Source organism: Streptopelia decaocto, assembly GCF_964273445.1.
Source record: "Streptopelia decaocto genome assembly, chromosome: 1".
Classification (NCBI taxonomy): Eukaryota; Metazoa; Chordata; class Aves; order Columbiformes; family Columbidae; genus Streptopelia; species Streptopelia decaocto.
Genome location: NC_138663.1, coordinates 45,159,413 through 45,184,575, shown reverse-complemented (window position 1 = coordinate 45,184,575; position 25,163 = coordinate 45,159,413). Strand labels below are relative to the sequence as shown.

The 25,163-nt window shown below is 35.2% G+C and overlaps 1 protein-coding gene across 1 annotated transcript in view; it reads left to right on the top strand.

Annotated features, from left to right (window-relative positions):
• CFAP54 (cilia and flagella associated protein 54) overlaps positions 1 to 24,961 on the top strand; it is a gene marked incomplete at both ends in the record, with an annotated part of 116,461 nt that extends 91,500 nt beyond the window's left edge. The window contains 16 exons of the mRNA XM_082071391.1: positions 1,199 to 1,301; positions 2,694 to 2,832; positions 3,749 to 3,906; positions 4,102 to 4,287; positions 5,578 to 5,704; positions 5,935 to 6,090; positions 7,093 to 7,201; positions 9,706 to 9,811; positions 10,557 to 10,631; positions 11,235 to 11,376; positions 14,847 to 15,055; positions 18,237 to 18,422; positions 19,758 to 19,864; positions 20,697 to 20,886; positions 22,198 to 22,275; positions 24,842 to 24,961. Of these exons, the coding sequence (XP_081927517.1) occupies positions 1,199 to 1,301; positions 2,694 to 2,832; positions 3,749 to 3,906; positions 4,102 to 4,287; positions 5,578 to 5,704; positions 5,935 to 6,090; positions 7,093 to 7,201; positions 9,706 to 9,811; positions 10,557 to 10,631; positions 11,235 to 11,376; positions 14,847 to 15,055; positions 18,237 to 18,422; positions 19,758 to 19,864; positions 20,697 to 20,886; positions 22,198 to 22,275; positions 24,842 to 24,961 (2,191 nt within the window). The remainder of the gene's footprint in view (positions 1 to 1,198; positions 1,302 to 2,693; positions 2,833 to 3,748; positions 3,907 to 4,101; positions 4,288 to 5,577; positions 5,705 to 5,934; positions 6,091 to 7,092; positions 7,202 to 9,705; positions 9,812 to 10,556; positions 10,632 to 11,234; positions 11,377 to 14,846; positions 15,056 to 18,236; positions 18,423 to 19,757; positions 19,865 to 20,696; positions 20,887 to 22,197; positions 22,276 to 24,841) is intronic.
• Positions 24,962 to 25,163: the final 202 nt, after the last annotated feature.

Sequence of the window (25,163 nt, the reverse complement as noted above, 5' to 3'; positions counted from 1 at the left end):
ATCCAGTCTCTGTGTAAAGAGACTCTCTCTATGTAAAAAGACAGCATAGATGAGAATTTTGGTTATCCATTTTTAACAATTAACATGCTGAAATATCTTTAAGAGGCGAGCTAGTTGAGCTGAGGATACCCTCAGGTCCTTTTGCATCATTATGAAAATATGTTTCAGTGTGTACTGAAAAAGTAGCAAACCAAGCAACCAACCAAACAAAACAATCAAAAATGAGAAGAGGTAGAAAAGTAGAGATTTACAGATCTAGGGGAAAATGTACCATTAGAGATGGAAAACTAATACCATGAGACATTGGTTTTGGCATTTCTCAGAAAATGTTGAATAGTGTGTTCTTTGGACAACAAATTCTATTGTAGAAAAGATCTCACTATGTTGGTTTTGCAAGTGTCTTAATATAATGAAAATAATTATATTCACAAAGTCTGCTGTTATAGACACATTTTTATAAGCACCATGAAAATTGAACAGTGTATCTGAAAGCTTTAAAAATGCAGCATAATTTTAGGAAACCTGTCAATATTTTGGGATCCCCACTCACCGTTTTTTGAAATGTGGGGTTGAATGCTGCATCTGTCCTCATGGTGTCTGTATCTTTCTTGATGCTGTTTGGAGTGAACTTCAGAAAAGGACTTATGATTGGGGAATGAGGCAGCAGACTCAATGTCAATGTGATGGCACCTGGCTCAGTTTTTGGTTGATGTTGTTTACTAAGATCCTGTGAGTATTTGGTCATGTGGATTTAGCAGAAGAAATAACATATAGTCTGGAAAGGCTTTAAGGAGGAAGGTGTTTTTTTACCCCTCTAGTTGTGAATGAGACACAGAACTTTTTAGTACTTTTACATAATTTCTGAAAGCCCATCCCCGAAGACAAATATGTGTAAATCAAAGTTATAGTGGAGTTGTGTTTTGATTGCTCCAAAAGAATATGATACATCATGATGTATCCATTACTATCAGGTTTTGTTACTGGCAAAACTTTTTCTCTTACTGTTGTTTTCCCACTTTCATACTGCAGTGCCTACAAATTCAGAATATACTCCAAGTACATTTTTTTTTCTACTGAAGCAAAAAATGGTAACTGCTTATAGACATCTCTGATGTAAAAAATGAAGTATCTATTATAATAAAAGCATAAAATGGCAAATATAGTTAGTATTTTTTAATGATATTGTTCTATATCACAGTGTCGCTTTGGCTTTCTCTGCAATTCGAATTCTACAAAATGCCAAAATTCTTAGGATGGAAATGACACCTTTTCAAGAAAAAAAGAATGCCAGGAAACGTTTGGTATGTGTGGTTATTGCTTCTTAGTATATGAAGTCTTGTATTAAGTGTTGAATGATTTTCAAAATACTAGACCACAATATCTGTATTAGGTAGTTACCGTTAACCTGAGGAGAAAATTATATATGACATGTTTCAGTTATCTGCTTGCCTATAGTATATCCAGTAGGTCTATAATAATTTTGATTTGTATGTGGTTAGGAATTACAGTTCTTACTTGTATAGTCTCAAATGCCAGTATGGAAAATCTCCTTTGTTTAAAAAAAACAAGCAAACAGGAAGTGGAAAAATAAGGTATCAGGTGAAAATCTCATATTATTCAGTTAAAATATTTTAGGTTTTTTGATTGAAAACCTACTTTAGAGCATCTACTTTCAAAGACCCAGACAGACCAGTTCACATCATTGCTGTGTTCCAAATCTAGCAAGATTCCAGCTGACTTCTGTTGTCTAACACAGAGGGGCACTGACGTGTACTATGAAAGCCAATATACAAACCCCATTGCTAATACACCAAACATTCACTCTCAAGAACACAGTCAGTCAAACTGACTCACATGGACAGAGCAATTGAGCAGCAAGGCCATGTTTTGTAACATGCATAATGAAGCTGGATGTGCTTGCACGCAGTGTAATTCTTCTCTGTCTGTGTTATCAGGGCCTTCTGTCTTTCAGGAATTGCTCGTATGTTTTCATAGGACTGCCCTATAGCCATTAACTGAGTTACATAATTGTTTTCCTCATTTACACCAATGCAAGTCATTCATGATGATTTTTTTTATAAGTAAAGCACAGGTGGTGCCATGTCCATTTATTACTTGCTGAAACAAATCTTTGCAGTATCGACTGTAGAATTTTAGTAATAGAAAGACTGTACATAACAGGTGAAGATGGTACCTGGAGTTGAGCTGAGAATTCTCCCAAACACTCACCAGAAACACTAAAAACTAGAAATGAAGAATGAAAAAAATTCTTTCTAATCACAAGTGAGGTACAAGAACTTGATATTGATCCTGCTCTACAATTAGGCTTTTATGTGCCTTAGAGTTTTGTGGAATGTTTGTGTTTGAGAGGAACAAAGGCCAAACTGTTAGAATTATTCTGCATGACACATATAGTAAATGGATATATGTATGAACTCTCCCATAGCAGCTTGTTTAATTTACATTTGTTACAATTCTTTTTTTTCTATAGATTAAAAGGTAAGTAATAAATGGGTCCGTTATTAAAAAATATATCTCTTCCTTTCAGATAAACTTATGGTTATATTTTTGTCATTATTTGTAATATATTTGTATTAATTTGATTTATTTTAGACAGATGCTGCCCTGTTGCTGTGTTTGTAGTAAACTAGTTGACTCAAAGTGACATTTCTCTTGCTCTTGGCAATTATTAGGACTCCCATGTTGAAGATGTTCAACCGCTTCGCAGTGTAACAGCACAAGATCATATGAATTTGCATTTGTGGCTAAGATGTCGTACAATGTTAGTGACTGCACTAGTAACACAGATACAGGGCGTTGGTGACATGGAAGGTATTGCCTTTTTTTGGCTTAGACTTTTAGAGTATAATGGGCAGATGAGTCTATTCAGATACAATTCTTATTACAAAGTATTAACATTAATTCTGGGGCTGTATTATCACTTAGTAATTATTTGTATGAAATTCATTCAATGCAATAAGGAGAAGATATTTCTGAGTACAATCTCTCCCTGTAGCATGTAAACACAAAGCATTATATTAATGTTCATTTAATGAATATTCCAGTTGTGAGTGGAAAGTTTCAAATGTTCTAGTCTAATTAAGTTAAATAAGTATGCTTCTTTTAAAAAAACCCCACATTGTTGCTATATACCTCTAGTTTTAAAAGTCTCAAAAGTGGGTTTTTTTCAACTTTTTATATCTACAATACATGAAATTTTTCTGTATACCTTCTAAATTTTTTTCCAGATTCTTTAAAAAAAGATGAGATACATGAGATACTACAAAATACACTTATTACAGTTTGATTATGAATACTACGTTTTTCATTCCTGAATACTATGAAGCCAGTATAAACTCTGAAGCTCACTTGAATACCAAAATCTCAGTCTACATCTGTAGCCAAACTCTTATTTAGTCTCTTCTGGATATCCTGTGAAGGCTGTTACTATTTTGGAATGATAACTAAGATCAGATTTTTGAACACTTAGAATATGTTTTTATGCTGGTGGCTTACATACAGGAATATATTTGGATGAACATAAACCAAGCACGGTTTAAAAACTAAGTAGTTTTTCTTTCTTTTGAGAATAAATTCAGCACAAAATCAATGAAATGTTAAATGTGGAATCTACAATGTCAGATTTTCTGTAACGTTTTAGCATGGAAGTGACTTCTCAAGAATGCTAGAAGATTCTGTAAAGTCTTTTCTATTGTGTTTTTACTATTCATGTATGCTCTTCTTTTAGAGAATGATGTGGCTGAACACAGAAATGTGATAAAAGAAGTAATACTAGAGGCAGAAGCATTTGGTGATATTGAGACTCAGGCTGAAATGATGGTGCAAGCTGCTATTCTTGACCTGCAAGAAAAACGTCCCGTGGCAGGCATTAAACTTCTTTTGCAGGTTTGAGCACAAAGGAGAAACTGTTCGCTTTTTGTTGATGCATTTTTCATGTAGTCAGAACAGCTGATGCCAGCATTAAATAAGCTTGAAATAGTGCTTCTAAAATAGATTTTTTCTCCATTTGTGTGATTTGTCCTCATAAATAGACAGCAAAAGTAGTAACTACTTTGGTTTATGTTGTCTGTGTCCAAACAGAATATCATCAGTTTACTTCAAGAAGATACATTTATTTCCCCTCCGGCTTCTTTGACTCTAGTGAGAAGTATGCTCCTGCTGGCAGACATCCTAACACTGCAAACAGTAGAGGATACTGAACATTGCTCTTCTACAGAAGAACCATTAAACTTACTAGTTTTGGCACATGAGCTTACAATTGAAGCAGTGAGTATATGTTGCTGATTTACACAGCATTTGCAAATCCTTCCAGCAATCTCAATTAATCTCTTCTGGAAGTTATTTTAACAATTTATTAAAAAAGACTATTCTTATTAATTGATCACTTCTGTTTTCCTTAGATTATATAGTGTAAAGAAGTCATTCATTTTACCAAACTTATTTATACTTAGTCATCATGCATACTCATGTATGTAGTATTTAGTTTGTTGTTTTCATACAGTTTAAAAATATTGAATACTTGCAAAATATACATTCATATGTGAAAATAAAAAGATGTAGTCTGACTTTTAAAGAGATGTGGAGCACTCACTTTTCCCATTTGAACTGAGGGGTATGTTTGTACTCAGAAGCTCAGGGAGGTTGTTTATCTCGTAAAATTCCTAACTCTTGAGCATCCATTTTTAAGAATTTAGCTTTTAATCTTAATTTAGAATAATTTGAATTAGAAAATTTATATAAAGTAGCACATTGTTTATGATATTTTAGATTGACAGATTGTTAAAATCAGAATGAAGACATCATTGCAGGTAATAATTTAAATAGGCAATAAAAAACATTAAAGACATTAAATCTGTGAGAGAAATGTATAGTAATAAACCATTTACATATTTGGTGATCCAAAATTAGCTATGCACTCCTGCAGTCTCTACCCTTTCTTGATATATTTTATAAAGAAAAGCTTTTGGATCAAATTTTCTCTTCATATTTCCTAATACAGAAGTTTTATTCATTGAAATATTTGTTCCCCCAAGTAATAAAGAATCATATGAATCACATCAGACTCAGTCTTCTGCTTGTGAGACTTGCTACCCTTCAAGAGGCTTAACAGTTTACAGAATGTCCCCATCACCTTATTTTCATGAATGAAAAGTTTGACTTGTCCATACATGTTATTTTCTTTTTCTTTTCTGGCCTTTGTTGGATGTCAGATTTCTTTATAGAAATGACAGTTTCTTTCTATGGCTCGGGTCACTTGGGAGATCTATTTCTTAAAGACTGATTTGAGGGAATTTGCTTTCAGAAACCAAAGCCTAACTAACATTAATACATTTGATCAAGAGTTCATTGAAATTGTTCATTTGCTGCCAAATTCCTTTGCAAATAAAGCAAGTACAAACTGAAGCAAAGGAGTTTGGGAGTATCAAGCCCTTTTTTAGTGCTCTTTCACAAGACACGTTTGATTTCCAGTGTTCTGTGATATCTAACTTACTTTATCAAACTGCTATTTACATTGCTCTCTGCAACTTGATTTTACAAAGCATAGTCTTTTCATAGATTTTTGTTTGTGGAGAACCCATTGAACGGCAAATAGAAGACAGCACATTGACTTGCCTGGTCCTACCTACAAAAAACATCTACTTGCCACATATCAACTTGCTAGCCCAAGTCAAAATGAGAATCGGTAAGAAAAATGCAAGTCATTATTACTTTTAATTAGGTAACTTGCAGCATCATAAGGTAGTGAAATGACATAGTTCTGTATTTATATCCATTAATCACTTGGATTTTTGAGAACTGGATTGTAACTGTAAATACATAGCAGCATTTGTTCTAAGGAAGTTGCTTCTTTTTGCATTAATTGCTTTTCTATTATATAATTTATAAAGAATTGCCCTTTTTTCTTCCCCACAGGACACGCATTAGCTGAAAAAGTAGCTTGTACACCTGGAAGAGGAGATACACTGCAATGGCTACATGCTCTCAAACATTTAGAATCAGCATTGAAGCTTTGCAGAGCATCTGCAACAAAAAAAATAGATATGGAAGCTGAACTTCTTTTTCAGATAGGTAAATAAAACCCTGTTTGTACATGATAATTGCCTTCATAGGAAATGTTATGCATGTGGTGATTTTTTTACTGTAAAAATAGAAGAGATATGGATATTTTTAACCCTAACTGCAGATCTCTCCTGTGTTTAGTATCACACCAGCATAGTTCAGGATGCATTACACAACAAATATTTTCAAAACTGCAGCAGAACTTCTCCCACCTCTGTGTTATCAGGGATCAAAGGCTGTAGCCAATGAGATTAAGGACACTGTAGAAAGCCAATTAGCTTCTTTGCATCAGTCTGAACTAAAAAGGATGAGAGGCTCAGAAAGTATTTCTAAATGATTTAACAAAGCCTAAATAATCTTATGTCCCCTCAGATGCTGAGAACCCTGAGTTGAGCTTCCAATCAGCGTGTAGCACAACACGCAGGTGCTATCTGTGGAAAGGTTGCCTCATTTTGGTCTTTTGAGCTGTTAGAGCATTTTCTCAAGAGAAAACATTTCTATTCATCATTTCTACTGTCAAACAAAATGCGTACTCACATAAGAATTTTTGCTGCACTTTTAAAGAAAGGGTAGGTGGTGTAATCACTGGTATTGAGAAGATGCTGCCAACAGGCTCTTCTGTTACAGCCAGCTGGCTGTATTTATCCTGCAGCACAGGAGCAGGATACGTGGCCCAAAGGCCACGATGTATGTGCAGCACAGGGCAAAACAGAACAAGCCTGTGTGTGTCCATTAACTCTTCTGTGTATGGTGGTCTTCTAGTTAGGATCGCTGCACATTGGGAGTCATTACCATTCCAAAGATTGATTATTTTAGCTGCTCTGTGAAGTAATTTGCTATACAAGCATTATGCATTGTGTTTTAAACAAACTGGAAAAGATTTTGCATATCAGGAAGAGGATGATGCACTATGTTGTTGAGTTTTCCTGGAGGGAAACACAAGTTGGGTCTTACAGGAAAAAAACAATTTAAAAAAATCTTGCAAATCCACTTTCTATATTTCTTTCTTAGGTAAGGTAGAACGCCAGATAACTGAAGCAGGCAATAACAAGTCATCTCAAGCTGTTGAAACCCTGTTGGAAGCTATAAAACTCAGCCAGCAACATGATCAAAAATTTGAGTAAGAAACTATCTATATAACATTCAAAGTATTTTTAATTACACAAGAGTACAGTTTTTTTGACAGTTTTCTGAGACTTCTGTTATGAAGCATCTTTTGTTTTGGAGAGTTTTCTTCTATTGCAGTATAGAAAAGCTACTGTATATTATTTTATTTTTAAAAATGCTGAGAACGTTTAGAAGTATATTTTAGAATATACAAAGTTACAGCTTTCTGTTCAATTTCCAAATTTCTAGCCTCTCTGTCAACACCAGGAACAGAGCAATCAATTAAACAGGGGTTTTATTCCTATTTCAGAAGATGAGCTGTGATCTGCCCCCTTCCAGATAATAGAAATTCAGCTTGAAAAGGTTAGCGGCCAGAAACAGTCAGAAGAACAGAGGCAGAGGGAGCATAGGAAATGTGTTTGTAACAGATATCAGGACAGTGACTTTGGCATTAGTTATCAGCATAGAAGATGCCTGAAGAGCTGAGCCAAGCCAGCCAATAAATTCTGTCAAGCAGCTCTGATACATTGGACTTTAGTTTTTTTTAGTTTCTTGACCAGTCTTAATGAATAATGTGCCATATCTGGTTACGGACAGTGTAAAGGCAGCAATTTACCTTGTTTGTTTGGGTATTCTGTTACTTAAGTTAATGAACCAGAACTCTGAACACAGAAGCAGTAGCATAGTAATAAACCTCTACAAGCAGTCAGCATGATGGAAGATAGTACAGAAATGAACTGTGGTGATGTTCTGCAGGTTTAATTTGCTACGCTGCTATTTAATTTGCTGCTGTCTTTTTACAAGAATGCACAGCAACATCAATGGACCTTGGGTTTCTTATTTTAGAGAACCAGATGTCCTGATCATGCTTATACAAACCCTTTGGTATCTATGGGATTGTTTAATTAAAGTTGTTTCTTGATGTTTCAAATCCTTTTTTGTTCACAAGTCTAGAAAGTTAACTAAATTGTCACAAACTAAGTATAGAACTTGCCATCTTCCTACTTAGTTTGCCCTGTCTTGAACTTTACAGGACTCTTTGTCTTCTGTATTTTGCTTTACACAAGTCATACCAAAGCTGGAATTTGTTGCACTATATAAACAGCCAACTCTGTGCAATAGGTCTCTGTCCAGAATAGTAACTACATTAGCAGGAGGTTGTTGCTATGCTTAGGAAAGCTAATTCATAGGGGAGATCTGGAGACATCTACAGAACCAGGAGGAATTTGCATTAAAAGGCTGCTAGAAGCCTATAGGGATTAGAAATGCTGGAGAACTTCTCCAGATACAGTGATTTTCAACAGGTCAAGGGAAGTATTTCTGCCCGTCTGCTCCACTCTGGTGACACCCCACCTTGAGTTCTGTGTCCAGCTCTGGATCCCTCACTACAGGAAAGACATGGACCTGTTGGAGAGGTTCCAGAGAAAGCCACAAAAATGATCAGAGGGATGGTGCAGCTCTGCTGTGAGGACACACTGAGAGAGCTGGGGTTGTTTAGCCTGGAGAGAAGGCTCCAGAGAGACTTTATTGCAGCCTTTCAGTACTTAAAGGAGTCTTATAGGGAAGATGGGGCCAGACTTTTCAGCAGGGCCTGTAGCAGTAGGGCAAGGGGTAATGTTTTTAAACTAAAAGAGGGGAGATTCAGGCTAGGCCAGAGGAAAAAAAAATTGTTATGAGGGTGGTGAAGCACTTGAACAGGTTGCCCTGAGAGGTGGTAGATGCCCCATTCCTGGAGACATTCAAGGCCAGACTGGATGGGGCTCTGAACAACCTGATCTAGTTGAAGATGTCCCTGCTCATTGCAGGGGGTGGGACTAGATGACCTTTGAAGGTCACTTCCAACTCAAACCATCCTATGATTCTATGATTTTTGCCTGTTTTATAATACTACTGTAAAAATAACTGAAAGGAGAAGATTGTATAGGAGGAGATCAGGAATTTCTGAGCATAGTCTGTCTGAAGATGTAGAGTATTCTGGTAGAGAACTCAGAAGGTTCCTCAACTGTGCACAATGAAGAAATGAAAGACTGTTTTGGTCACTGCAGGTATTTCTGCTGATTATTGGAAGAGTTTGACTGAAGACCTATATTGAAATTCAGCCACCCATGTTTCAGGGAAACCAGGACAAGGGATATATGCCTTAATTTGAGGAAGGAAGTGGAACCCATAAGATTCTCTACAGAAAGATCATTTCCCTTGCAAAATCAGTTTTCTTACAAAATGTTTGCAATTTATTTATGGTATATTTGTTGCACATAATGCAGATTATATTTGACATACTCTTAAATCAATGTGTTCTTTATTAGGCATACCATAGGGATGTTTTAGACTCACTAAGACTTTAAAACAGGATCACATGGCTGTCTGAAAGAAGATACACTTTAAGTAGATGGTGAAGTCTGATGAATGACTTATTTGGTGAGACTGTCTGGCTAGTCTTACGTAGGAGTCAGACTGTATCATTGTAATGCTTACTTTGATAGTAACATTGATTGATCTCTGTGTTGTTTCTTATAGGTTAATAAGAAGATCATACCTTGAAATAGCACTATTATATTTGCATTTAGCGAGAAATAATGAGGATGTGTCACAGACAGATAAGATGGTGCCTTCCAAATCAAACGTATGTTTTCTATCTTTTGGGTAGCGGCCTCTTCAAAGCAGAACATTGTGCACCTTGCCAGACTATTACTTACAGTGCCTCATAAATCATGCTGATACTGAAAATCCTACTAGAAAAATCACACAAAGAAATCACATAGTACAGGAGTAGAATTTTATTGTTTGATATTATTTCTCGTGTTTATTGCATTGAATGATAACATTTAAAATATTTTTCTGTATAAAATGAGAAGGAACAGAACCAACAGTGTTTTCATTTCTGATTATGTACTCATTAAGTTGTGCTTTGCAAAGAAAACATAAGATTTAAACCTGTTTTTCAAGTGCTAATATTTGTACTTTACCAGGTTTCTTTTTTTCACTACAAATGTGAGCGACAGCATGAAAAATATAAAAAGCTTTAACCACATTAAAGTGGCTAAAAGTCATAGATTCAAAGCATAATGTGTAACATAAAAGAGATAATTAAGATTCCAAAACATGGAAAATTATAGCAAAACTGTATACAGTAGTGACCGTAGTATGATCTGCTCTGAGAAATTTTTTACAGGAGCAGCCAGTTAGCATGCTCTGGAAATATTTTTCCAATTTTAGCAATTAATTAATGGTTTTACAATCAATGCTGATTTTTACAACTTGTGAATAAAACAATAATTCTGTAAGAAGGAGGACTATTTTCTATATTTAAAATATATTTTAACATAAAACATTTAGAATCCTAATTATGAACCGATGTATAATTTTAGATCACTCCTGAGGAGGCTCTGAAATCAGAAGGCTACAAAGTACAAGCCTGGATTGCAGTTAGAGCAGCTACACAGGTTGGTGCAATATTCTGAAGAGGTGTCTTTTGGTTTTTTTGTTTTGTTTTGTGGTGTTTTTTGTTTGTTTGTTGGTTGGTTGGTTGGTTTGGTTTGTGGGTTTTTGTGTGTGTCTTTTTTTTTTTTTTTAATTTCATTTTATGCTACTTACACAAGCAAACAAGACAAGAATTAACTTTTCCTGAAATTTCTGGCAAGAGTCTTATTTGAGGAAATTAAAATGGACACTCTCTGAGTAGTGGATTTAATCTCTCATGGACAGATCTGACTATGTTTACTTCAACTTTGATTCAGTGCAAATAAAACAGCACACTGCCTGATATGTGTGCACTTGTATTTGACATGTGGGTAGACGTCAGTGGCATCCAGGTGATAATATCTGATTTGAAATCACGTATGTAGTAATTAAGCTGTCAGCAGTAATGATGTATTTAAGTAGATAATGTACCATACATCAGAGAGAAAAAGAATATTTTCCTGACTTTTAAAAATATCATATGTTGAGTAATTAATTTTTTGTCATCACCTTGATACTGTCAGATTTTAAACCCTATATAAATATTGTAGTGAACTGGTTCAGAATAAAATAAATATTATTTTTAGGTCAGTGAGGCTGTCCTTGCTTCTCAGCTATTAATCGGAATGAAGAGTGTTAAAGAACACAGCATGAAGGATGCAGTGCAACAGAAAATCCCAGAATTTGCTTCCATGGATCTTCTTGCTTCATACAGAGATTTCTTATCTGGTATTCCTTTATATATAGTAATGTTAGAACATTAAATAAATAATAATACTTAAGTAATACATTTAATATCTGATTTTCATTTATGAAAAATTTTTAGTCACTTTTGGAAAGTAAAAGCAAAATCCTCCTCTTGCATAGCAGTACAAAACATTGAGTAGACCTAATGGGTCTTTAAATATCAGCCTGTGCATGTGTTCAATAGGTTAAGAAAAATTGCATTGTTTGCATACTGGGGCTCAGAAAGACAGAGTGCACATACTGCCATACTTTTAGAAGAGATGGGCCTTTGTTACAGGACTTCCCCAGACTTCTAGAGTAGGTCTTGACCCCCCTATCAGTCATGACTGCTTTTTTTCCAAACACTGATTTAGAACAGATTTTTTCCCCTAGGTATATTAGCTTTTCCTTGAAGATTTCCAGTTTTTCTTTTGATTTTGCAAAGACATGTCAGCGTTGAATAGCTTGTCTCTCTCTGCCCTTCTCCCTCCCCAAAAAAACCCCAAACAACCCAAACATGGAAACAAACCAACCTTGGAAACTCTTACAAAGTTATCTGCCTGGGTGCTGTATTCTAAAAGTCAAAGTCAGTATAATAATAATAATAATAATAATAATAATAATAATAATAATAATAATAATAATAATAATAATAATAATTTTTAAAAATCACTCTCCAGTCCAATGGATTATCATTTAGAAGTGCTTCCATTAGCTTGGTAGAACTTTGCCTTTGCCTGGTTTATTTAAAACTTCTGCAGTAATGGAGTTGACGAAAGGGAAGTTTTTGATTAAAAAAAACCCAGTGACACTAGAAATTCTGGGATGATGGTTGCCAGATGTTATATAAACACTAAGGCAAAATACATGTATTTATTTTTAAACTGGGAACTATTAATTTAGTGATAAAATTTTGATTCAGTGGCTTAATTTCGATCATCCCAAGTGACTGACAAAGATTGAATTGTTCTGCCTGATAGTTGCTGGCAAAGCTGAGCAATGTCTGCTTACTCTACAGTGTTTAAACATATGTGTTTTGATTGGTTTATGAAAACAAATGTTGTATGCTAAGACTTTCCATCAATCTGATTGTTTTGTAGTAGCTCCATTTGCCTATAATTACAGATCATTTTTTCTTTTAGCAAATGCAGCAGGTGTTTCTCCTGATAGTTCTGTTAGTCAATACAAAGAAGAACAGAAAATGTAGGAAAGCAATAGTAGGCCAAAATATATAAAGGTAAACTGAAATGGAAATGATCAGCACAGCATGCTAAATATTTTCTGTAAAACCATTAGTGAAACACATTGTTTAAGTTTAATCTATAAACAATGCGGCCATTTTAACTAAATTCTCTTTTCACAATTGACAGTGAAATATCAGGAATAATGGAGACATTCAGATTTTGTAGAAGCACACATAATTCTTTTCTGGAAGTTCACTATTAGGAATTACTGTAACATAATGCTTTTTCAATTCAGGATGAGAAACAGCAGAAGAATTTGAGAGAGCCATGTCCTAATACAGTGAAAAAAATTACTGAGTATAAGCAGTGATATAGTGATAACTGTACTGATACTTTTTTCCCTCTTTTTGCATAAATATAACTTTTAGGCAGCACTAAAAAAAACCCCATTGTTTTAGTCTATAGTCAAGAATCAAGTTAATTGATAACACGCTTGATATCTAAAAGGGACTGCATTGAAGCTAATGCTAAACATTTCAGAGTACCTAATTCTGAGGAGTCCAGGTCAACTTAACTGAAAAGTTCAACTGCTGTAGTTATGACTGATGACTCCTAGTATTGTTTCTGTTCTGTAAAAATCTGCTATTGAACAATTTATAGAAATAATGGCTTTATATTTAGAGAGAGTGCACGAGCACCTTGCTCTCTCATCCTTTTAGCTTCTTGTAAAGATCAGTCAGATTCCTGGCCATGATCCGAGAAATATTTTCTTTACTAGTTCAACTAATACTAAAGCAGAATAGAAACAATTTTGTCCTTATGAAAAACATAACCAGGTTCACAAGTTACTCTTTTAGTTACATATTAGTCAATTCCAACATAATGCAGAAATAGCTTTTGAATTGCAGCCATTCACTTAATCTGTATTGTTGAACTGTTATTGGATTTGCAGATGGAGACAATGTTGTCTCTGATCGTCCCGAAGCATCTTCTACTGAAAACAAACAAATCATGCAAGATGAGCAGAGCCAAAGTGAAGGAACAGAAACTCTTGCCACCAAGGCCAGCCAGAAGAAAGAGGCAGTAACTTGGGTTCACTTAATTCGCTACCACGATTATTTAAAAAGACTTTATAACATGAGCTTTCTATTTGGTATGATTTTTTAGTTCCTTCTAGAAAACTGCCATGGGTGAGATAATGTTTTTGGGGGCCAACAGTCTCAAATTCAAAGGCCATCATCTGAGACAGTCTCATTTTGAATTCCTTTAAATTGTGTAAATGTGAAATAATCTTCACTGAAATCAAGATTTATGTCAGTTTAAAAGTGTTGTAAGGGCAGACGTTATTACCTTTATTTCATAATTATTCATAAGCCTTCATGATACCAGGAAAAGCATGGCTCAAAACTTAATTGCTATTACTATATCTGAAGCATTTTTAAAATTTTATAATCTAGATTTGTTTTTAGTTATAGATACATCAACCTTAAGTCACATCTGTTCAGTTTGACGGCCTGTTTGTGAGAACTGAGTGTAGTGTTAAGTGGGAAGGCTGAGCATTATTGAATGTGTTTTGACTAAAGCGCAGGATGTTATCTACATACTTGGTTTATTTCACCGTAAACAAAAGATGGTAATAGATAGGACCTTTCAAACAGTAAGAATCCATTAATTTCAGGGCCCTGATACTATGAATCAGTATCATATAGCCAGCTGCTGGATATACAAGTGACAACCTGATAGGTGACAGTAGAACTAGATTGTATATATAGGTGCTGCTTAGAGTGAAACTTCGCTACTCTGCACCAAATGAAAGCATTCTACCTCACAACACAACTGTAAGGACAGTAAAGTATCTACAAGTAGGTGTCAAAATGTACATGAATATCTCAGCTGTAGTTACTACTGACAGAGTCTAGGGAGTGACTCAGATGATCAGCCACCAGCTGTCTAAACTAGCGTCTTAAGAGCCTGTAGAGCTTCTTTTGACTGTGTGGAATAAATATCTGTTTATTCTAGTGTGTGCTTAGGTACCTTGTGAACATACTGATGCTTACACATCTAAACTGAAGTACGTAAACCTTGAAACTGCACCTCCATTTTATGCTATTTTATCAGGTCTAGACAGAGCTTGTTTCCTTATCAGATCTCCAGTGAAAAATTGCAATACAAATACCATAACCTAGTAATATTTAAGGACATATTTTACTATATTTTAAAAATTTAGTAGCTGTAGAAACCTTACTTTTCAATAGCACATGATGATGTAATTAAAATCTCTTTTCCAAGATGCCCCTAACTCAGGACCTGGATCGTATTCTGCAAGAGCTGGACACCTTAGTTCTGTTTTTGACACAGGGATTGTTCTACGCATAGCAGAAATGCATTCCTTTCTTAAAAAACATTTGTTTGAATATTCAACGTGTTGTCTTGAGAATTTCCCAGAAGAGCTACGTGATGTAGAATTGCTGCATAGTAGGCCAACTGATTCTCCAAAGGTACTTTTTTTTTACTGAAGTTTCAAAAATATGTATTCTACTTGCATTTTGCTCAGATTCTTGCTAGTTCCAATAGTGATATTTCTGAGAGAACTATAGAAGAATTGAATTCATTATGCAGAAGATCAGTGCAAAACCAAAATCCTGTGCAAGCAGTGAAGGACGTAGTTAAAAAATGCTAATAACCTTGTGTTATTCATTCCTGCAAAATGATCTCTATCCCATGCCCAGTGTATTTAGACCCTAGAAGATTAAGCAGAAGATTTCATTATTAATTAAGTTGGCTGTGTTATTTGGTAGGACTGAGGCTTTTAGTCCTGTAGATCTCCAAGTTTCATATCAAAAATGTCCTGGTATTTGCTTTGTAATTTGTGTACAATCCTCTATATTGTTAATTTGGTCTATAATAAAAATACGATTTTCAAGAAATATGTAATTTGTATTTTCTCAAAATTTACTGAAGGCCTTGCTTGCCAGTTTTTTTCACTGATTATCAGCTGGCAAGAAAATCAATCATTTCAGATCTCTGGCTGGCAAACAGCCTATTTGAGCTTTCAAATGTCGGCAGCTCAGATTACATTACTCCGAGAAATCTTGCATTGGCATTCTGGAGTCTGTGCTGACTGTGGGATTTGTATTGAATATTGAGTGGTAAAAGTCTTTGAAGATACAATGTAAAAATAATTGTCTTCAAAGTTTCTCCATCGCACTTCTTTTATTAATTATTATTCTAATACTAAAAAATTTAAATGACAGGTTACTTTGTATTGCCTTTGTTGTTTAGTTTTTAGCTGTTGTGTTCAGTATCAGATAGAGGTGAGGGAGCCTTGAGGAGTGAGAATTTGTTATCTTATGGAAATGAATTAAAATAATTTTGTGAAAGTAACTCTTCTGGAGTTGGTGAACTTTCTGCAGTGTTGGACAGCATATCATTACTCATTTCCCAACAAAGAGCTGACTGTGCCACTGAATAAATTGTAAATATATGGTACGTGACATTTATAACAGCCATCATATATCAAAAATTATTTTACTCTGTCTGCTCTTCTTTTGACATAATTAGTATTACACTGTCCTAGAATAATGAGCTTCAGAGCTCACTGTCATGTTCGTGACAGGTGCAAGCTGCATAATCATGTGTTAGCTTCAGTGTTGTAGACAGCTAACAAGCATAAAGCTCTTACTTTTTTAATTCTAAGCTTCATTGATTTTTATCACAATATTTTTAGAAGCTTTAACTATTCAGAAGGCTGTATAAGTTATTTTAAAAATGTTACTGTAATTTGACACTGGGATTTTTAACAGTACAAATAGATATTTTTGAGAGAATGATTTTTATGTGCAACGTTGTTTTGCTTACATGTGTCTTTGTAATTCTATTTTTGACTCTTGAAGTTTTTTGCAGCTCTGCTGAATAAAGAATCCAAATTACATTAAGAAGGCTATAATTAAATTTCTGTGCCCTGTTACATTTTGCACGCTTGTTTTTTATGCCACTCCATGATGGTATGTAGGACTGGAAACAACTAAAACAGTTTTTTGTTTCAGGCTTTTGAGAAAGTTTAATAGATAAATATTTATATCTGTAATTCAGCAACCTTCTGCTTTGACAAGACCCGTTGTAATTCCTTCATCAAAAAGACTCAATATGATGTAAATAAAAGATGCAGTTCAGTGAAAAAGAAAATATACCACATGTTTTAGAAAGAAATATATATTGTGAAATGGACTTTCAGAGCTCTAGTTCAGGGGCATGGGTGTTCGTGCTCTGGCAGGGGGATTGGACTAGATGATCTTTCGAGGTCCCTTCCAATCCTTAACATTCTGTGATTCTGTGTGATTCTGTTCCCACTCCCATATATGTGTTTTCTTATAATTTTGTTCACTCCTTGTGCCAGCAAGATAGTGGGTGATTCATTGCCAACACTAAAGTCTAAGATTGTGAATGCAGAAGATCCTTGTAGGTGGGTGATCCATGCACAAACACCTCATTGCATTGTGGGTTATGGCCACCGTTACCACTGCCTTAGTGTTTAGAGTCCAGGTGGTACAGATCATCTCCAATTAACTGTCCCATGCCATACTGAAGGCATATCCATGTGCTCAAATGCATGACTTCAGCATGCATGACTTCATCTTTATCTTCACTTCTACTATATTTTGATGTGAGATGGGAATGGGCTTTATGAAGTTAGATTATGTCACTGTGAAAAATCCATCTTCTGCTCACCTAGATTTACTGTGCTGTATCGGTCGTGAGCTTTGTTGTCTGAAAATAAAGTGTGTAAAATTCTCCATATTTGTTTTTTCAGCAATGAGCATTCAAAACTAAAAATGAACTAACTGCCCAGGCAGTTGTTTTCATTATTCACATTTTGGAATCAATGATGGAGACACTAACAACCTTTTTAAATAGCTTCAGCGTTGCCCCCAAATGTTACTGTTTGGTCTCTTTTGTTCTTTCCAGGTCTGTGTAACACTTTAAAAAGTAGAAATTGCACGGTGCTGTTCAGCCTTTAAATCAAATATTTTACAATTTTAAAAAAAGCTTTTATTCATGAATGTATGTTGGTTGACAGTATTCCTCCATCGCCTCCCTGGTAGATGATGGCCAAACAGTAACTATTTGATGAATAGCCTGCTAATGTTCCACATACATTTTAGTAAATAGGACATAGGACAAATTGTCACAAATTAAGTGACTGAATTTTCAGTAGTTATCACCCTTAGTTAGTTGCACAGCTAATGAGAAAACAAATAGGTAAAAATAAATAAAGCATTAATCTACCATTCAGGTTACTATTTTAATTATCAATATGTATAGCCAACTAATTACTTTTTCAGCACTAAATTTTGTATTGTTAGCATGTCAAATAGTATATTTTAGCAAAAAACGTAATGCCATAAGGAAGATGAGTCAAAGGTGACAATCTTTGTTATTGTAGGTGTCTGTAAGTCAGCCCAGAGGTCTTTTGCATTACCTTTAGAAATGTCTCACCATGTGAACTTTAAAAAGCCTTAACTTGGTAAAATGGACACCTTTTAAAATTACCCATATCTAAATAAGTGTATATTTGTGCAGGAGTGAAAGTCATACCAATTTTAGTACACAGTATATTATAACAGATTTTGCATGGTACAGTAGAAAAAATACAATTTAAAATTTTCTTTTGTGTTTCAGATGTCTCTTGAAATTACTGGAACTACACCAAAGATGTCATGTGTGAGAAGAGGTTCTCCAGTTTCTGTCACTGTAGAAGCAGATAGGCAGATGGAGAACAGGGCAGCAAATGCTTCAAATAAGGAAATTAACATTCAGTGGTACCTTCCTTCTCTGGCAGGGCCATCAAACAATTCAGAGACTAAGGTATAACTACACCAAAGCAGTTCCTTAGGTATTGGAACAAATGAAGTCTCATTTCCAATGAATATTTGTGTTGAGACTGATCAGCTTTTCAATTGAGTTATATTATACATATGCCAACTGGCACACTGGACAGCAGGGACCTATAGATCTACTCTGCCGCAAACCTGCTATGCAGGACAAGCAGAATTCCTTTACAATTTTTTGGTGGCAGGCCAATGAAAGACTATGTTGACCACATAGAGCTTCCAGGCTCTATTCACACCTTTTGCAGGTCCTTGATGTCTTTAAGACCTCACTCTCTTAAGTTTGGTTAGAGCTGACCAATACATTCAAACAATACAGTTTAGTGGGAGGCTGTTGGAAAAGCAAAGATACACATGTACAGGGAAAACTGGATTTTGTAAACCTCATTTCCCTACGAAATCAGACCAAATGTGAAAGATGAAGGAGGCTGGAGGGTTGTGGGAAAGCAAGAGACTAGGACATGGAATTTGCTTTATTTTTAAACAAGAGAACAGCATGTAAGTAAAATTTCTGCTACCGCAATAGAAATCCAGGATCTCCAAACTTCCTGGCATAGCAGATCAGTGTCAAATTTTCTACTAGACCCTTTTCATCTCTGTTGGTAAGCTGATAGAAGCCCTGTGAAGTTAGTGCAAATAATGTGCTTTTCAATACAGCTTTGCAGGTTACTTTGGTATGACCTTACAGATAATGAGAAATCCAGAAAAAGAGAGATCTTGAAAATAACTAATATATGAATGCCATATTCTTGACATTCTCCACAGCTACCAGTAGGAAGCACATTTTAGATCATAATAGCAAATCAAATCAGTGAAAGATGAGAACATTCTATTTCATTTCCTCTGCTCTTACATTGATACAGTTTTATTAGATGGTGAGTTAGGTGCACTTCATGGATTTAAACCTAGTATGATGCCAGCTGTATAGCAAATACAACTAATTACAGAGGGCCTTTGGAAATTCAGTAAAAGCTATCTGTTCAGCCTACCTGAAGTTGGAACTTTGGACGTGAACATAAATGGGATCGATTGACCAGGATCATGACATGACTGGGATTTTGGTGGTGACTCCATAGGTCAATTTTCAAACCCACATAAATGATATCAATAATTAAATTGTTTTAACAACTGCAAAAACTGAGTAGAGTACAAATTCATTTGAAGTGACATTCCTCCCTTTTTTGAAAATCAGTTATTGAAGTCTTCATCAGTACACTGTATTTCATAGTTATTATAATCTAGTATCACTAAAATAGCTCAGGTCTACTATACCATACTACATTATAGCTCACCTATTCCATCTCTTTTACAGGTTTTGCTGCTTTATGCTTATAATACTAAGCCCATCAAGATTAGTAACATTAAGATTTTCAGTTCAATGTCTATGTTTTCAGGCCACTTGTGGATTCCATTGGCTAGGTAAATAATCACTGACTTCATCACGTTATTTCATGCTATATAAAAGATCAGTCAACCATTTAGAATGGGAAGAAATAAAGTACAAAATATCAAAGAGCTGCAAGTCTTTGAAAGCATATATTTTCTCTTTTGAGAGATTTTTCACTATAAAAACTGTAAGATGCTGTACACAGCGTTGAACCCATCCAAACATAAGCCTTTTTAGTATATTAGCATTTTAGTTTTGATTCTAAAAGAACCGAGTAACACATGCTAATTATATTACACTGGCATAGCAATGTAACAAAACACTAGCAAATCTAAGCAGCAGTCCCAGCAATTAATTCACATTCTTTCACTGGATCAGCTGCTTTCTCATCCCATATTACAACTCTGAGCATGCAAGAATTCTTCTCAGGTATAGCCCAGACTCAGCCCTTCATTTTACATCCTATGGTGGTTTTCATTACTCCCTCCTTGTCATTCATCTGGCCCCAGAATTTTTAGAACTGCTGAGCAGGTGGAGGGGGAGAATAAGAGTCCAAGAAGAGCTGCAGCCCTTGCCACCCAGTTTGTCAGCCCACCCAGTGCTGGTTGGATGAGAAAACCTTTTCTTAGAGAGGCATACTTCAAATACTTACAATTTTTAAGGCAAAATGCTAATGCATCCCATATTTCCACTTCCTTTAATGGAAAACTTATTTTGTAACATTATGAGATCAGTCTTGAAATGAAAGAAAATGTAGAACCTAATCAATATGTAATAAAAGCTACGTCAGTTTAATTATAACCTTGAAACAGCAAATATTGTTGCTTTATAACAGCAATAATGAAAAATCTTGTATTATTTCAGAATTATTTCTTTACGGGAGGAATTATCTAATTTAAAGCAGCAAGTTGAAATGTTGATGCAAAATTCTAAAAGCTTGTCTTCAGCTTCAGAACCTATGAGTTTTCTTGGACAAAGTGAAACTTCAAAAATAATTCCGTCAAAAAAAACCAAAATGAATGCTGCAAAAGTGCATCTTGATGAAAAAACAGAAGTAAGTGAGAACAGTTCTGCTCTTAAATATGTCTGACAGTCTTTTATTTAAGATGTCTGTTTTGTGGAAATAAATGACAGGTAACTTAGAAGTCAGACATAAAAGATTAAACTTCCCTCACCCCTTTCAAGAAATGTTGAAATATTTTCACTTTCCATTTAATATTTAACTTTTTCTTTTCCTTATTACTGCTTGTCACTTTACAAAAATATCTGGCATCTTCAACCTTCCACCTGAAAATAAAGGCTACATCTTCAGGTACATCATTTGAAAATTGATGCCTGGCACAGCATCAAATTAGCATGGCAATCAACCCAAAAGTGCTTTTTAAAAATCAGTTGCACATCTTCAGTGCAAAATGGGCAGTGATGGTTTCTGAAATAAGAACCTTCTAATAACATTATTGAGAAAGGACTAAAGCTGGCAGTGAATTTATTTTCATTTTCTCTATGCCACCTTCCTCTTTTCTTTTTATTAGCAAGGCTGAATATGGTCCACAACCAAATGACTCCCCTCACATACACACACAAAAGAGGTAATTTCAGAATTTTCCATGTGGGCTGTTTGAGATAATGTCATTGGAACAGAACATTGCCACAGCATAACTGCTGCTTGATAAATGCCAAGGCAAAATAGACGTTTATGTTCAAAGTGGGAGACATTTATCATGTGACAGGATTCTCTTTATATCTATTATATGAAATGATTAATGATGTAGAGGCTGTCATTTTGTCTGATGGATGCTGTGAAACAGTGACAATTGTGCACTGTGCCATTATTACGAGGCTGTATTTTGACCAGCTTGGAGAACAAATGATGTTTTGGCCAATCACAGTGTGTTTGGGAGCTGTCCTTTAGTGGGTGTTTCTGATTACCTGAAGGGTTTTGCTCAGACTTTCATTAATATATCTCAGTAATTGGAAAAACAATGTTTAGAATACTAATCAGATTAACATGCCATGTATACATTATACATGTATAAATATCATCTTGTCAGAGTGTTTGTTTAGAACGTCTTCAGTAAACACATAGCAGAAGAATGCTCACTCGCTGGGTTTAATACCTGAGCCAGGGGGATTTTTGTCTCAGTAGAAACTCCAAGGTTTGGGCACTTGTGTTTGTACAGCAAACACAACTATTTGTGTTGCTGAAAATTTATATTCATCAGCTAAGGTTTGTTTTGCTGTGAATTCAGCTAGAATAGCCTAAAACTTGATTGTTCTGAAAAATTTGGTAAAGCCAAGCCATCTGTTAGCTTATCAGAGGAGACTGATAGTACAGCATTTGTTTTTTCTTGTTTTATACCATTAGGAAATGGCTAAAAGGTGTTTATCTGAAGTCAAAGCACTGCTGTCGTCTGTTCCAGCCCTGTCCTTGCCATTAACTGAGGTATGCTATTCTCATTAATAAGAAAAATCTGTTTTCTAAAATAAAAATGTTGTTCAGTTAAACTTAAACACAGATTATACCATTAAGTATCTTCCCATTTTTTTCTCATATATTTTTTGCACTTTTGGTTGGGGATTTACTTTTTCCTCTTTACAAATAAAATACCAACGTGCATGATTACAAACTGTGAGCATCTTTACTGTTCATCAGAGTAATCTTTTTATATGTACAAAAATGTATTAAAAATGAATCTCACCCACAATAGGTTCATCTGGTTTATCTACTATTCTCTGGTCATTGTTTACACAGACTCCAGTGAATTTCCATGATGCAGTTGCCAAACGCAATTTCCTTCCATCTCTGTGTTTTCACAGTTATTCAGACTTTCCTCCTATTTTCTTTAGTTCTCTCTGCCTTGCCCATGACACGTCCTTAAGGTCAGCATGCCACTTTTTTGTCTATGCTGTTGTATTCATCTTGCTACCCGGTTGCAGTTGGTATCCCAGAGACAATGAGAACTGGCTCACAGTGGACAGCAGAACTGTGCAGTGTTCTCAGCCAACCTAGGGAGATCAGGAGAGGACCACAGCTGCCAGAATCACAGAATGGTTGGGGCTGGAAGAGACCTCTGGAGTTGTCTAGTCCAATGCCCCTTGCAGATACCAGGTTTCAAGGAACTCCAAGGAACTCCTACTAATCCTCAAATATCTTGCCTGTATTTGTTCACAATAGAATGATAATAGACAAGGCATCCACTGTACTCTTCTTTTCCAGTCAGGTAGCTCTTCCTACCAGAAAAGAATTCCAAGTTTTATCTGGGAACAGTTCAGCTAGTGGCCTATTACAGAAGAAAGAATCTGTAATACTGTCCAGTGCATCTTGTGGTCTGGTACCTGGGAGTACCTACCTCCCTCTTATACATATTGCACCATTCTTGCCACCTGAAAGTGTCCCCCAAAGGACTCCCAGACCTTCATATCACTCAATCTGGCTTTATCAAGGCATCAAAATACATAGCCATTCATTTTGCAATGCAATACTTTCCACAGTCCCACTGAAATATCTTCCATGGAGAGAGGATTATGAGATACCCAGGGAAAGGTACAGCTGAGCTTCCTTAGAATTACAGGGACCTCCTGGACCTCTTTTAAATTCTTATGCATCCCTCCTCACTTTGCCTGCTTCTTTTTTGGGGTCTATGATGAAAGTGAGGGAGCAGATTTAGTGATGTCCTTCCTGTAAGAATGTGATGTTAACTGCTCTGTTTTATTCTGCTTAAATGCCACAACAAGCTAAAATGTTTCAACAGGTGGAACAAAGGGCTTTTCATCACAAAGTTTCAGATAGAGGCTTCAAACTAAGGTCCTATTATATAAGGAAGATTTGGTTAAGTGAGTGAAGCCTAATCCTTCAAGATGCTGAGTATCTTCATTCTTCTCTGAAGGAAACAGAACTTGTAGAGTGCTCCGCACTTTTTTATGTATAATGTATTTATGGGTAGTATTTCCAAACATTCAAATAAGTGGTGTGTGTGCACTACCCAGTCTTCTTGGCTAGAGGTGGAAAGCTCAGAGTTGGATGATGTATACTGCAGGCTAGTACATTCCCTTTGTTTTCAAGAATACAGAAGACAGCAGATATGTTGCTTACATGTAGTTTTAGATCATCTTTCCGCACCACACACTTTTTTGTTGCTGTTCTTCTTGTGAATTAATTGGACAAAGTAATTTCTAATTTGTGGTATTTGTTTTCTCATTCTCTGAGCTGTCACACTTTAACTGCTGTCAAGTTTCCTGCTTCTCTTTGATTCTCTTTTTTTCTGTTTGTATGTCTCATGGTGCTTTTGATTCAGCACTGAATTATATTTCTAAGTGGAAAAGGTGCATTTTTATTGAATTATTCATTTAAAATAATTTGACTGTTCATGTGTTAAGAATAAAAATTGATCAGCTGGCTTGTTTTTAAATCTGTTTAATGAATAGCTATGTTCTTGAGGGAGATAATGAGGCATCGTGTTTGGGAGTTCCAATCTTGAATGTTAAAAGTAAATTTATACATAAAATGATGCATTAAAAATTAACCTCCCTACATAGCCTGTTCCAAACTTTTCTTCCTCTCCTTTGTTTTTCTTAATACCTAAATCGGCTAAATAGTTCTTCTCCCTGTCCAATGGACATACAAACCAGTTTATCACTGTCCTCTGTTTCACCTTTCACAGGGAGTTCAAGACTTTCAACTTCTCATCTTAGGAAAAGTCTTCTGAGTTACTAGTTGTTCTTGCTGCTCTTGTCTGAAATCTTCATTTTGCCTACAGATGATCAGAAGAAACTTTGTGAGCAAGACTGTTCACAGAAATTTCCTCCTTTTAATCCTGTTTTACTGTTTTCCTGCAAGAGATGTCATTAACCACAGGTTTATACTTAGGCAATGAATATTTCTAACTTATTCATTGGTTGTAGATCAGAAATATGGCTTTAATATGGAACTATTTGTATAAATGTACTTTTGATACATGTAAGCTTAGTAAAGTGTGATTTTTTTTCCCTTTTTTTTATTTTTTTTTCAGATCCCATTTGATGTTACTTTGCAATCAATAGCAAGTTTGGAAGATATGTTTGATCCTGCTTATGGATGCATAATAACTGAAGAAAGTCTTTTCAATTGGATCGTTTCTCTGTTTCACTAAATTCTATTTTTACAACAACTTATTCAGTTGCTGGATGCTATAGATTTAGATGTAAGTGCTGGTGTTAATGTAACAGCCTCATTATTCACACCAGGATTTGGGTCCTAATGTGTTTTCTAATCTTCATGTTTAGCTTTTTCTAATTATTTAGAAATTAATAGTTTTTAAAATGAAAATACATTTTTAGGAATTGAAAGTATTA